The 14,933-nt window shown below is 37.6% G+C and overlaps 1 protein-coding gene across 1 annotated transcript; it reads left to right on the top strand.

The window, feature by feature from the left end:
* Positions 1-5,301: 5,301 nt before the first annotated feature.
* On the top strand, positions 5,302-10,964 carry LOC138893457 (uncharacterized). Its single transcript, XM_070178065.1, has 11 exons — positions 5,302-5,646; positions 5,947-6,094; positions 6,183-6,422; positions 6,749-6,857; positions 6,952-7,405; positions 7,847-8,169; positions 8,260-8,668; positions 8,871-9,080; positions 9,210-9,572; positions 10,030-10,154; positions 10,586-10,964. Exons 1-11 carry the CDS (start codon positions 5,302-5,304, stop codon positions 10,962-10,964), a joined length of 3,105 nt encoding a protein of 1,034 aa, XP_070034166.1.
* Positions 10,965-14,933: the final 3,969 nt, after the last annotated feature.

Below are 14,933 nucleotides of genomic sequence, written 5' to 3'. Positions count from 1 at the left end.
AGAAGTTGTGAAGCTTGATCTTCTGCTTTTTTCCGCTTTTTGTAGTTAGAGATCTTCCATGTTGATAACTTCATGTTGTATTTGTTGAAGAAATTGTGTAGCAGTTTTAATAGAAGTAGTATTGGCAGTATGCTTTCCACCTTTGATGTTGTAAAATGAATGCATACCGACTGCAGTACCGAATGCTTTGTGATATAAAGATAGTATAATGTTCTCTCATCTCCAGATTGAGCATGCATGCCCACTAATACCACTAGATAATGATAAAACACTATACTGAGTTTAAACAATAACAGAATGAAGCAGTAGTTTTGTAGCATTTGGTATGAAAAGTTGTACTCCAGTTGTCTTGATATCTTCCAATTGTGTGCACCTTTTATATACTGAGAGCTGCCTTATTGAGGTAGTACCAGTTGAAAAATGTTGTGCAGAAGCAGTTGATCTTGAGCTTCTTGTGAGATGTGTCTTTTTTGGTATTTTATGTTGCAGAGGCAGTACGGATATCTTCAAACATTGCTCCAGTGGTGAGGTATATAACATCACTAATAGTTCAAACATTGCTCAAGTTCTAGGCTATAATAAATCCCATAGCCTCTGTATGGGGCCAACAGTTATGTTGATGCTGCTAAAACAGAGTGCACTGAGGTATTGTGGTAAAGCTTGTGGTCAGTTAGCCTATACTTAATTAAACCTTCACACTGTAGCAAACACATTAATCTGGAAGCATATAATAGTTATAATAAAGTATACACCTAATTATGCCCATTGGAATATCTATAAATCAGCTACCTATGAGAAGCCACTGTTTGATTTATGAGATGCCTACTTGATTCCATAATGCTGTGTGGTGTGCAACCAAACACCCAGATATAACAGGTATAAACAGGTATAACCAAACAGACACCTAATTATGCCTATAGGAAAATCTGTAAATCAGCTAATATGCATTAAGAAAAGTTGATGGAAGTGTTTCAACATAGAACAGTAGCGAGTATTGTGTTGTGTTGTTGATGTTCGCAGTACTCATCTAGTGTGCATTAAGAAAAGTTGATGGAAGTATTTCAACACAGAACCGTAGCGAGTATTGTGTTGTGTTGTTGATATTTTGCAGCATTATGTGAGAAGCTGTGAAGCCACAATTTGATTAATGGGAATCCTACATGACTCCATGATGTTGTGTGTTGTTAAATCTCCCCCAGAATGAGCATGATAATCATGCTAATACCATTGAGAAAAGCATAACATCATACACATTATACACAGTAGTCAAGCTCCTGTCATATGATGACAATTATGAACATTAATCTGGAACGTTCTTCTTTTCTACCCTCACCCTAAGATTAGGGATATAAGACTTGTTAGGATTGAGTAATCTCATCCCTGCATTTGGCAATTCAGAGAATGGGTTAAAGTTTATTGTACCTGTAAAGGAAAAAGCTATGTTAGTTATAAAATTTGCCAGCGTGTTGCCCTCTCTTAGAACATGCTGGAATATCACATTGAAACTCTCTTCATCCCTTTGATCCTTTTCACCTCATTTTTGATACTCCATGGTGTTTCCATTCCCCTTCGATGATCCTTTTCATAACCAGGGAAGTAGTCTCTACAATTAGAGGGTGTAGTTATTGCTCAACACAATATGCCAAACCTTTAACAATTGCTTTAGCATCTGCCACAATATTAGTTGTATCTTCAATCTACTCTGCCCTAGCAAACTCCAAATCTCCTGCATGGTTCCTCACACAAAAGCCATAGGAACTTGGTCCTGGGTATACCCTTGATGCACCATCAGTGTTACATTCGAATCAGCCTTCATAGGGGGACTACCAAGTCACTCTCTTGATCACAACATATGGTTTATACCCTTCAAAAAATCTAATCATGTCTGGCCATAGTAATGAAATGTGTGGCAGCCAGGGATACCTTACTCTTGCTAGATTATGTTGTGTCTTGTTCACAAAATGGATGACCCTATACATGACATTGTACCTCCATGTTTTATCGTATTTCTTCTCTTCCAAATCTCACATGTAATCACTGCTGGAGCTTCCTGGAACAAAGATTTGGGTTTTGGATAGCAATCCACCTTCCACCACACCCTTATAATTTGATGAACCTGGACTAGATTCTCTACTATACCTTCTCCCTTCATAAACGTTCTCCACACCCTATCATTAGTTGCACTTGTTAAAAATAATCCTCATGAGGTTGGATACATCACCAACATTTTAAAACCACCATGTGACCACTTCTTCTCCATATATCATCAGTAGGTACCTGGCCTTTCTATAGTCTCCACAAAAATAATGTTATTTTAAAAGGCAGTCTTTTAGTCTACAACAACTTGTATTCAACGTTTATGGGAGCTCTATGCCTCAAGATTTTCCATGCACTACTTACTGTGAATCTTCCTGAAGCTGTAGGCATCCACTTAGGTGTGTCCCAATACTCATCATTGTTTTCAAAGAGTACCTCCTTCCTAATGTGATCTGCAATATCTATAGGAAAATACTGTTCCAATAGCATATTCCAATCCTCTCCCTCTCTCAACTTAGCCACTTTCTGAAGATCTTCATTAATGTGAAAATCTGGGAGGGACCAAATGATATAATGCCCCTAGCCCAGTCCAGTTTTCATGTCATACATTAGTCGACCCCCTATTCATCTCCTATAGTATTTCATGTTCTACTTTTTCCCTTGCCTCCAACAATATTTTCCAAATATGTGAGCCTTCCCTAAATTGAACTACAGTAGGTCGTTCTTTTTTACAGTATTTGTTCCACATAAAGTTTGATCATAATGACTTGGTAGTTCTAAACCTCCACCACCTCTTAGTAAATAATACTTTAGAAATATATACCAATGATATAAAACCTACACCCCCTCTCTCTTAGGAAGGCATAGGTTTTTCCATTTTGTCCAGTGCTTACTCCTGCCTTCTTCCTTATTGCTCCAGAAAAATCTAGCAAAAGTTTTGTGTAAGTGTTCAAGCACATTATCAGTTGGATCAATTACAGAAAGAATGTGGGTAGGCATGCTTTGCAACACACTAGAGATTAATGTAGCTTTTCCCCCCATAGGATAGTAGTTTTCCCTTCCAAGAATGCAGTTTTGCCTTCACCTTCTTTATCAAATCACTTTAGTAGTCCTTTCTCCTTCTTGTGTAAAAGATTGGGCAGCCAAGATAGATAAAAGGAAATTCACCCTTTGAGAAACCAGTGATAGTTCCTACAGTATTAACCAAAGTTCCAACAACATTGGCATGCATGTAATAAGAACTCTTTTCCTTGTTAATCAAGTGGCTAAAAGTGTGCTCATATTTAGTCAAAACCTAAACTATTTTCTATAAGGAATATGGATCAGCATAGGCAAAAATAATAGTGTCATCAGCATAAGCTAAGTGGTTCAATGGCCAGTCCACTTAGGCAAGCCAAATCCTTTGAATTGCTTTTCTTCAAAAAGTTTATTCAGGGACCTAGACAAAATTTCTGCTCAAAGAATAAACAAAGCTGGAGATAGAGGATCCCCTTGTTTGACACCCCTAGTTGAGTGAAAGAAACCTGAAGTTTTCCCATTAATCAGAACAGAGTGCCAGTTGTTAATAATCAAATTCCACACCATGTTGATAAAGCATTCTGCAAATCCCATTTTCCTAAACACGTGCATCAAGTAGTTCCATGACACCCTATCATATGCCTTTGCCATGTCCAGTTTTATGACCACATTGGTAGGTTTACTCCTCAGCCTTATGTCAGTAATAATCTCCTAAGTCAGCAAGATATTTTCAAAGATACTCCTCCCCTTGACAAAACCAGACTGGTTTGGATAGATTAAGGAAGGCAGTATGTTCTCCAACCTATCATGAACCACCATAGAGAACACTTGGTTTATAAAATTACTCAGACTTATAAGTCTGAGATTAGAGAATGTTTGGACCATTGGTTGTTTTGGCAATAATATAAGATTTGTATGAGTTATGGACTTAAGCAGAGAGCTTCCCCCATAAAACAATATCAACATATTATGGATGTATTCCCCTACAGTATCCCAACAAGCTTGGAAGAACAATCCTGAGAAGCCATCTGGACCACTTGCATTGTCACTACTCAATGCAAAGATTGTTGCCTTCACCTCTTCTCTAGTAGGACTTCTACAAAGCTCTATATTTTGCTCACATGTCACCATTGAAGGTACATTGTTTATGAATTCAAAGCTTGTAGGATCATCTTCTTTAGTGAATTTCTTTTGAAAGAAATCAACTGCAACATCAGTCATTAAGTCTTGTGACTCAATCCATGCACCCTCACTATTCTGAATTCTTTTCAGGTGGAGTTTCTGCCTCTTACCATTGACATGGTTATGAAAAATTCTGGTATTTCTGTCTCCTTCTTCAAACCATATCATTCCTATTTTTTGTTTCCAATACTGCTCCTCAATGCTCAAGTACTTTTTTAATTCAGCTTGAGTTTGTTGAAGTATTATTCTATTCTCCACTGTTGGTGATTCTTCAAACAACATCTCCTTAATTCTAACCACATCTTCTATAATAACCAACTGCTTGAATATATCACCATAAGTGAGTTTACTCTATTTAGAAAGAGCAATCTTAACCCTCTTCAACTTCTGCTTGAAACTCAAGAATAGATCTATATTGAAATCAGCCATCCAATTCTACCTAACAACCTCCATAAAGGTTTCATATTTGGTCCAGAAGTACAAGAACTTGAATGGTTTAACAAATTTCATTACCTCATCTCCACAACTCATCAAGAGTGGAGCATTATCTGAGCCTGTTCTGATTAGATGCTCCACCTCTATATTAGGGAATAAAGTTTGTAAAGGCAAGTTAACAAAGAATTGGTCCAAACGTTTGAATATACATTCTTCATTTGGCCTGCCATCCCACCAAGTGAAGGGACTGCCTTGGTAACTAAGATCAAATAATCCACATGAATTAACACAAAAGGCAAAATCTTCATACTCGGGTGGATACACTGGCAATCCTCCTATATTCTCTTCTTCTCCAAGGATTACATTGAAATATCCTCCAACCACCCAAGGGAGTTTCATATCATAAGCAAGATAATACAGATTATCCCACAACTCCAGTTTTTCCAGTGATGAGCATTTTGAATATACAAAGGTCATAATGGTGTTCTTACCAATTCCATGATGTAATACTTTGATTGTTAGTTAAGGAGACTGAGAATGGAATCTGCAATTTCAAATGTTAATGGAAAGATATAGCTATTCTTTGATGTTGTGGTATAATGTAATCTATTGATTGACATTGAGCAGCAGATGACCATTAGGGTGTATCATAAAGACATAGGTAAGCACATTGTGATGATTTTTGTCTATGCAAAGGGATGTGCTTTGGAAAGTTTGGAATTATGGGACAATCTATACTATTTTGCTAGTGATATGAAACTGCCTTGGTTGGTTGGGGGGGGGGATTTCAATGTTGTTCTTAGTGAGGAGGAAAGGATAGGTGGTTTTCCAGTGTATCCCTCAGAATATGAAGACTTTGTATTTTGTATCAACTCTTGTGGACTGTTTGATCTTGGCTACAAGAGTAGTCCTTTCACTTGGTGGAATGGAAGGCCAAATGAGGAATGCATCTTCAAGAGGCTGGACAGAATCCCGGTGAACATACCTTTCCAAACAATGTTTCCAAATATAGAGGTGGAGCATTTAATTAGAACATGATCTGATCATACTCCACTTTTGATGAGTTGTGGAAAAGAGGCAATGAAGTTTGTAAAACCATTCAAGTTCCTGAAATTTTGGGGAAAACATGAAACTTTCATGGAGGTTGTGAGGTAGAATGGAATAGCTGACTTTATAGGGGACCCATTCTCGATGTTCAAGCATAAGTTAAAGAGAGTTAAAATCGCTCTTTCTAAATGGAGCAAATTTGACCTTTGGGGATATATATTCAAGTAGTTGGCTATTAAAGAAGATGTGGTTAGATTCAAGGAGATGATGTTTGAAGAAGATCCTTCTGTGGAGAGTAGAATTGTGCTTCAACAAGCTCAACTTGAGATAAAGAAGTGCTTGAGCATTGAAGAGAAATATTGGAAGCAAAAAACAGGTATGAATTGGTTTGAGGAAGGGGACAGAAATACTAGGTTTTTTCATAACCATGTCAATGGTAAGAGGCAAAAACTTCAATTGAAAAGGGTCCAAAAATAGTGATGTTGCATGGATTGAGTCACAAGAGTTATTGTCTAATGCTGCAGTTGAGTTTTTCCAGAAGCAGTTCACTAAGGAGGATGATCCTACAAGCTTTAATCTCTTACATAATGTGCCTTCAATGGTGACAATGGAGCAGAACCTAGAGTTATGTAGATTGCCTACTAGAGATGAGGTGAACGCAATAGTCTTTGCTTTGAGTAGTGAGAGTGTAAGTGGTCCAGATGGTTTCTATTGCTTGTTCTTTCATGCATGCTAGGATATTGTAGGGGAAGGCATTCATAAGTTTTTGAATTTGTTCTATGAGGGAAGCCTTTTACCTAAGTCTATAACTCACACAAACCTTGTATTGTTGCCCAAAAGCCTAGAGTTCAAACTTTCTCTAATCTTAGACCTATAATTTTGAGTAATTTTATAAATAAGGTGTTGTAAAGGGTTGTTCATGATAGACTGGAGAAGATGCTTCCTTCTTTGATCTCTTCAAATCAATCTGGCTTTGTTATGGGAAGGAGTATTTTTGAGAACATTCTATTGACTTAAGAGATTGTTACAGATATAAGATTGAGAGGGAAGCCTGTCAATGTTGTTATCAAGATGGATATGGAAAAGGCTTATGATAAGGTGTCATGGAAATATTTGATGCATGTGTTAAGGAAGATGGGGTTTGCAGAATGCTTCATCAACATGGTGTGGAATTTGATTGCTAAAAATTGATATTCAATAATGGTAAGCTTCAGGATTTTTTCACTCAACAAGGGGTGTAAAGCAAGGGGATCCTCTATCACCAGCTTTGTTCATTCTATCAGCAGAAGTATTGTCAAGATCATTGAACAAATTGTTTGAAGACAAGCAGTTTAGAGGATTTGGCATGCCAAAGTGGACTGATCCACTGGACCACTTAGCCTATGCTGATGACACTATCATTTTTGCCTCTGCTGATCCATATTCCCTACAGAAGATTGTTTATGTTTTGGCTCAATATGAGCATTCTTCTAGACAGTTAATCAACAAGGCAAATAGCTCATATTATATGTATGCTAACGTGGTTGGAGCACCGGTGAACACAGTAGGGAATATAACTAGATTCTCAAAGGGTGAATTCACTTTTACTTACCATGGATGCCCAATATTTTATACAAGAAGAAGGAAGGAATATTACACTAATTTGATTCAGAAAGTGAAGGCAAAGCTCCACTCTTGGAAAAGGGAAGTTATTGTCCTATGGGGAAAAAGCTACACTTATCTCTAGTGTGTTTCAAAGCATGCCTACACACATTCTTTCAATTCTTGATCCACTTGATAATGTTCTTTAATACTTACATAAAACCTTTGGAAGGTTTTCTGGATCAATAAGTAAGAAGGAAGGAGCAGACATTGGACAAAGTGGCGGAATCTATGTCTTCCTAAGGAGGAAGGGGGAGTAGGTTTTAGATCTTTGGTTGATGTCTCAAAGGCCTTATTTTCTAAGTTGTGGTGGAGATTTAGAACTACCAAGTATTTATGGTCCAACAAATCCAAGAGCTCTTATTATATGCATAACAATGTTTCACATGTTTGTTTTCAAGCAGTTGGGGATTCCACAGGCTTTAATAGAGGGAAGTTTCCATTCACATATTTAAGATGCCCCATTTTATACACTAGATGAATAAAGGAGTACTATGAAGATCTAGTCAAAAAGGTAAAAGACAAGTTACATGCTTGGAAAGGCAAACTGCTATCATTTGGTGGAAAGGCAACTCTTATTACTGGTGTACTTCAAAGTATGCTAGTACATTTATTATCAGTTCTGGATACTCCTGATAACATTCTGGAACACTTGCATAAAATCTTTGCAAGATTCTTTTGGAGCACCAATGAAGAGGGTAGAAGTAGGCATTGGTCATCCTGGCAGAATCTATGCTTGCCTAAAGAAGAAGGGGGCTTAGGATTTAGGTCTCTGCATGATGTTTCAAGAGATTTATTTGCTAATATATGGTGAAAATTAAGGACTACTAAATCATTGTGGTCTAACTTCATGTGGAACAAATATTGTAAGAAGGAGTTACCTATTGTGGTGCAATTTAGGCAAGGGTCTCATGTGTGGAGGAAGATATTAAATGATAGGGAAGAAGTAGAGCATGGGATCATGTGGGAGAGGAAGAGTGGTACAACCAACATATGGCATGAAAACTGGACAAGACTAGGTGCTCTCTATCATGTATTACCACAAGATTTTCCAATAAATGAGGAGTTACAAGAGGTGGCAGAATTGAGTCAAGGTGAATCCTGGAATGACCAATTGATTGATCAAAGCTTCCCTGAAGATATTGCTGATCACATCATTCATAATCTGCATTATGATAGCAGGGAGGACTACTGGGAAAGACCATATTGGATGCCAACATCATCAAGTAAATTCACCGTTAGTAGTGCTTGGAAGATTCTGAGGCATAGAGCTGATCCTAATCAGGAGTTCAAACAAATGTGTACAAAAGTATTGCCAATCAAGATATCTTTATTTTTATAGAGATTGTGGAGACAAAACTTAGCTACTAATTATATGTGGAGGAGGCAAGGGCAGATGGTTATGTACATATGTTAGTGCTATCAACATCCTCATGAGGAGACATTAAAGCATATCTTTTTAACTAGCCCTACTGCATAAAAGGTGTGGAATTTGTTCATGAGAGCTGCAGGATTTGCTGTGCATTAATACAATTGAAATAAGTGATAAAGCATTGGTGGAATGCATAATGTTGTCCAAAGTTGAAGCCACTATTCAGGTAGCTCAAGCTATCATTACTTGGGATTTATGGAAGAAGAGAAATATAGGCAAACATGGAGGATCAATGTTTACTAATATGGTTATTCATAAAGTTAACAGGACATTGCATCAATTGGCAAGGGTTAGGTACTAATAGTTGTCTCATATACCTTTGTTATGGCCAGACATGATTCAGTTCTTAGAAGCTTATAAACCAATCTTGATCACTAGAAGAGTTACTTAGCATATTCCTCATCATGGGTGGTATAAGTGTAACACTGATGGGGCATCAAAAGGAAACCCTATCCCTAGTTCTCTTGGTTTTTGTGTGAGAAATAATGTAGGTGATTTAGTGTATGCAAGGGCAGTGGACTTAGGGGTCACCACTAATATTGTAGCTGAAGCAAAAGCAATATTGCAATGGTTGGTGTACTGTGTGGAGCATGATCTTCATCCTCTCATATTAGAAACAAATTATTTAGTGCTTGAGAAGGTTATTGAAGGGGGTTGGGATCCACCATGGGATATTGTTCCTGATGTGCAAACGATCCAGGAGATGAGGGACAATTTTAATGTGATCTTTCAGCATGTGTTCATAGAAGGCAACACATTGGCATATTTTATAGCTAACATTGTTTGTTATTTTGCAGGTACCACTGAATATCACTCATTTTTTTAACTTCCTTGTGCATAGAGGGGTTGATCAATCCTGATAAATCACAAACTCCTAATCTTAGGGTTAGGATTGCCAAAAGAAGAGCCCAGTTTGGCAGCACTCAAACACTTATAGGAACTTCATAGTTAGTGAGTGCAATTTATTAGTTCCACGTGATATTTTGAAGGATCATAGATAGTATTCTGAGTATATTGAAGATATTCTCTATTATGTTTGTATGTTATGTATTGTCATGACACTATCCAATGGTATTGATATGGTTTTATGTCTAATCTGGAGGTCTGATGGCAGTGCAAGCATAAGGTTTATGTTGTTGTATATGGCACTTATCTCAGGTTATTTAGATGTGTATTGGCCTAGATTTATTTCATTATATGCAGGGAGCACATAATTGTTGTCTTCATTGTTCATGCAGTTGATATCCTTTATGGAGAATTGGTCATTCCTAATATATGGTGTTGGTTGGAGATTCATGTTTGTGTTGTCCTTTGAAATGCAAAACTTGGCGCCTGGTGAGAGCAATAGAGGTGCTACATTGAGGTTTTTCACTTGGCTTCTGGATCCACACTCCATCTCATGTGGGGAGTCGACTATTTCACTAGTTGTAATAATTAACTTATTTTATATCATTAAATATTTGATCTTGGTTTTTATTTATATATATATATATATATATATTATCCACCAGGCAGCCTGCCTAGTGGTATATTTTCTAAAACAAACCCGAAACCCTAAACCTTATTTTCATATGGGGGAAAGCTGGTTGCTAAAAATCTTGGTGTCGACGGTTTTGCACCAGCTACTGCGTCACATGATTTTAAAACAAATGGCCAAAAGAGACATGATAATGTAGATGCTCATAAGGATTCATCAGGTGTGGGAGTTGATTGAGCAACCACTGTTACACCAGTAGCGCACTTTACCACTGCTAGCCAAAACTCAACTGCTTTTTGTTCGACATTAAATGCTAGTGCTACATTGAGTATGGATCAACAAGACAGTTTGAAGATGGGGAAACATACTATAAAGGTGGTAGGTAGTGCACCACTTGTTGTGAAATCAAAACAACAAGCTGATATTCGTGCTATAACAACATTACCTACAATTTTTACAACTGTGAATTCTGCCTTGCAAGCTACTACTACTGTGGACAAGATTAGTAATCAAGCTCCTATGAAAATAACAACTGAAGGGAAGGACAAAATACCTGGGCATGGAATTCAAAACTCAGGAAAAACTAGTGAAGCTCCTTCACAAGAAGGTGCACAATACAATGATGCTGGACATGTTAAATCAGGTTTACAATTACATATTTCTGATGTGCAGCATGAATGTCAAGCTCTTCTATAAGATGGAGGAACTCCAGATCATGTAGATGTTATGGAATTGGAATATGCAGTTTCTATAATTCACAAGGAAAATGATGTGCAAGTGTTTCTCTTTGCAGGCAGAACTGGTGCAATACAATCAGAAGTAGGAGCACAATCTGTAGCACACTCTATTAAATCTATTTTTGGTCTCAATGTGAATTTAATTGTGATGGATTGTAAATCAATGGTTGCAACCAGTGTGGAGACTTTAGATGCCACAATTCCTGGTGCACAAACAACTCTTTTGCACACTGGAAAAACTTGGCAAACTAATGTACCTACTGCTTTACCAATTGTTAAGGTGGTGTATCATGAAGATTTTAAGGGTGATAATAGTGCTCAGGAGACTGCAGAAGGCTGGACAAGTGTGTCCAACAAACAAAATACTCTAAATAAGGTACAACAATCTCAAATGATCCCTACAGATTGCACGGATGGAAGAAGCAGTTCAAATCCTTATGAAATTTGCAACAATCTCAAAAGCTCCTCGACTCCGGCTGTTTTGAATCTTACCTCTTTTGGGGCTCAAATATTGGAGAAGATGAACCCTTTACATGTTTCTACTGGAAATTTGTCTCCAACTGCTACTGAACAATGCTACAAAGGTGTTATTGTTGTCTCTTCAAGAGGTAAAGGGAAATAATGGCATGGCAGGGGTTGGTTTGAATACATCACAACATGATATCCCTTATAATGATTTGTTCGACCAATCTGGAAACATGTTACATGTTTCAAACAACCAAAAAACTTTATCCATGATGTCATCAGCAACAAAAAATGAGGGATTGACCACAAAAGAGAAGAACATGAAGATACGATGAGTGAACTTGTCCAGATTTGAAATGACCTACAAGAGGCAGTTTGCTCTAAGCGTAAGTCATGGGATGACCAAGTAGAAGAGTATGAAGAAGGTGAAGAAGATTATGGTATTGATTCTTAGGAAATAAACACTCAAGAAACAGGTTCGTCAACACGACGATGTGATAATGCAAAGGAAGGGGAAGTAACTCTGTTTGAGCAGGTTACTAGTACTCCGCCAAGTATGCAGCTCAAAACAAAACTAAATCCTAATGCTGTTATTTTTGTTCCTACTAGACAACAAATATAAGGTACGATTTCCAATCTTAAATTGATCCATAAAACTGGACAGGTAGCTAGTACGAGTGGAGCGGTTGCACAATATAGCTTAACTCTAACAAACATCCTCCGAGATCTGGTAACTCATGACATGAAAACTTTAAAGGCTCTTAACAATCCGAGGACCGAAAGAGGGGCTCTATTACCAACACACTATCTTATTGATGCTTTTGGGGTGCAAATGGGTCGAGATTGGTATGAAGAATGTGAAGAGGAAGAACTACTAGATGATTGTGTTAAAAATGTAGCTAGGGAGGGAGACCTATCACCCAGATAAATGAGAAGTGGATCAAACAAAAATAAAAAGAAAGCACATGAAAGACAACATAGCTGGGATGGCAATGCAACACAAGAGGTTGTCATTAGAAAACCACCAATGAGAACTGCAAAGAAAAAGGCAAGTATCCCTACAACATCTACAAGGTTAAATAAATCAAAAAAGAAATGAAAAGGTTTGAAGAATATTTGAAGACAGTGGAAGAAGAAGCCAATAAGCTACAAATTAAAGAGTGCATAAGGTTGAAGAAAGAGGGGCAACACTCAATTTTTTACCTTATTTTATTTTAATATTTTTTTAAGTATTATCATTTGTAATATCATTACAGGGTATGTTATAAACTCTGTGATGATCATAGAGTATTTAGTTCTTTCCAGTTCGTATTTTCTTCATGCTTGCTAGTAGATGAAGTTTATTATGCCTCAATAGGATTTGCGAGGTAAGGTCTAGCACAGTATGTGTATGTTATATTCCTATGGATTTGGGAAGATCCAAGAAGCTATGAGATTATATACCCTCGTGAGACTTCTGCCAGAAGCTACATCATGATCCTCTACATGAGACTGCCATCTTAAGGCAATGGAGGCGCAGATGAGTAATTACATACAACCAAGTTATAGAGGCAACACTATTGTATCCTGCCTCCTTACTTGTACTTTTCCATTGTGGTTTCTTTTTTTCTTTTATTATTAATAAAATAGCTACTAGGAATGCATAGTAGTATAATTTTCCAAAAATAAACCCTAAAACAACCCACACGCTTGAGAGCCTTGGAGCTCTAGCGACAAGCGATTTGGATAAGACAAATGTGAGTAGCCTTTGCGAGGTCGTCCATGGACACTCCGGCAGGTGGCCAGCCACCCCCAATGGCTGGGCTGCCTCCCCAACATCCCCCATCACTCCTATCCCTACTAGACAAAGAAGAACCCCACTGGATTACTCAAACATCCTTAAACCTAGCACAATTAATGGCCCTATGCACGTAAACGAAGCTACACAGAATTCTGTCGAGCCAATTCCTTTGAGACATGTTTTTTTCTTGAATGGGCAGCCATTAGTTAAGTTCACTGAGGCAGAGGTGGATGACATGAATGTTATAGAGGGACTTCAGTATGCTGTGGTGGGAATATTTGTGTATGGATGGCCTGAGCTTCCAGAAATACGTAGAATCGTTCATTTACCGTGTGGAATCAAGGGTGAATGTAGCATTGGCTTCCTTAGAGATAGGCACATTCTTATTCGACTTACACTATGCAGGACTTCATTGATTTTACGTCGAAAGGTGCTTATTATGTAAAGGAAAAAGCTGGATATGAATACCAATTGAGACCTCTTATTTATGATGTTAAGTTTAAAGTTGGGGAAGAGACTCCAATGGCTATGGCATGGATTTTGTTTCCAGGTTTCCTACTAACTTATTTTATTAAGGAATGTTTGTTCTCTCTTGCTTCAGCAGTTGGGAAAGCTCTCCACTTAGATATGGCTGCAATTAACAAGACTAGACCTAGTTGTGCAAGGGTTAAAGTCTTAGTTGATTTGTTAGCTTGTTACACCCTATATTTTCGTACATAAAAATGCTTCGTAAGCAAACTAATGTAGGACCAAAAATGAGATAATATTTAAAAGTATATAAAGTAAGTTAATAATGTTACCTCTGAGGTTACAAATATTGAAGATCATGAACAACAAGTACAAAGAGGGTTGGACAGTTCAGAAGCTAAAGCAATTGAATAAAACAATGTTTCGTCGAAAGTCGACAAGTTGGGAATGTTATAACATGTACCTTTGGGGTGAGACTAGGGTGATTAACATGATAAGGAGATTATGTTATGATTTATATTAGTCGTATGACATCCGTTTGTTATGTTTTGAAGTCAAGAGAGTTGTGGAACAAAAGTCGATGAAAGTCATCACAAGTTACATTCATAAGTTTTACTGAAACTTTGGGTCAAATGTAACTGCAATTTTCTCCCAATATACTTAGGGTTATGGGGTGTTCCACCCATAAAATTAAAGATCTATGAGTCTAGTTTCCAACGCATTAAACCGTTTGTCAATACGACATTGGAGTAGAGAGATATGGGCATTTCTGCAACACTGCGCAAGCTGCTAGGTGACAAGTAGGTGTGTCACCTACTTGCTTAAATGAAAGCCCAAAAATGGGCCATTTCGGGTCGTCCAAAGAGGCCTTTTAAGGGCCTATTTTATTCATATATTAGACTTAAAATAGAGCATAATAACCAGACATAAGCTCTGCAAATAATCCTCCCAAAAATTTCCCACAAACCCTAATTGATTTTCTCTCCCTTTCAAGTTCCAATTGGAGGTAAAACTTAGAGTTTGAAGAACCAAGATAGGAGCTGAGTTATCCAACAAATAAGGTGAGTTTACTGCTCTCTTTCATCCATTTTTTCTGCTGTAAATTCATGGTAAGTCGTTCTATACTTGTAAGAACTCACGGGACGGTGATCGGAAGCCGTGAGTTCGAGTTATTCACTTGTAGCGGACTGTTTTGTGGACTGTTTTGTGTTGCTG

The sequence above is a fragment of the Nicotiana tomentosiformis genome, chromosome 6 (assembly GCF_000390325.3).
Source record: "Nicotiana tomentosiformis chromosome 6, ASM39032v3, whole genome shotgun sequence".
In the NCBI taxonomy this organism is placed as follows: domain Eukaryota; kingdom Viridiplantae; phylum Streptophyta; class Magnoliopsida; order Solanales; family Solanaceae; genus Nicotiana; species Nicotiana tomentosiformis.
Note: the sequence above shows the minus strand (reverse complement) of the source record. Positions and strands in the feature narration are given on the sequence as shown.

Bases quoted from the DNA above. Each gene is read 5' to 3' on its own strand.
- LOC138893457 (XM_070178065.1), top strand. From the start codon at position 5,302: ATGACCATTAGGGTGTATCATAAAGACATAGGTAAGCACATTGTGATG. The intron at 7,406-7,846 runs GTTATTGTCCTA...AGATGAATAAAG, and splicing joins TCCACTCTTGGAAAAGGGAA to GAGTACTATGAAGATCTAGT. The intron at 8,669-8,870 runs GTATTGCCAATC...TGAGAGCTGCAG, and splicing joins TCAAACAAATGTGTACAAAA to GATTTGCTGTGCATTAATAC.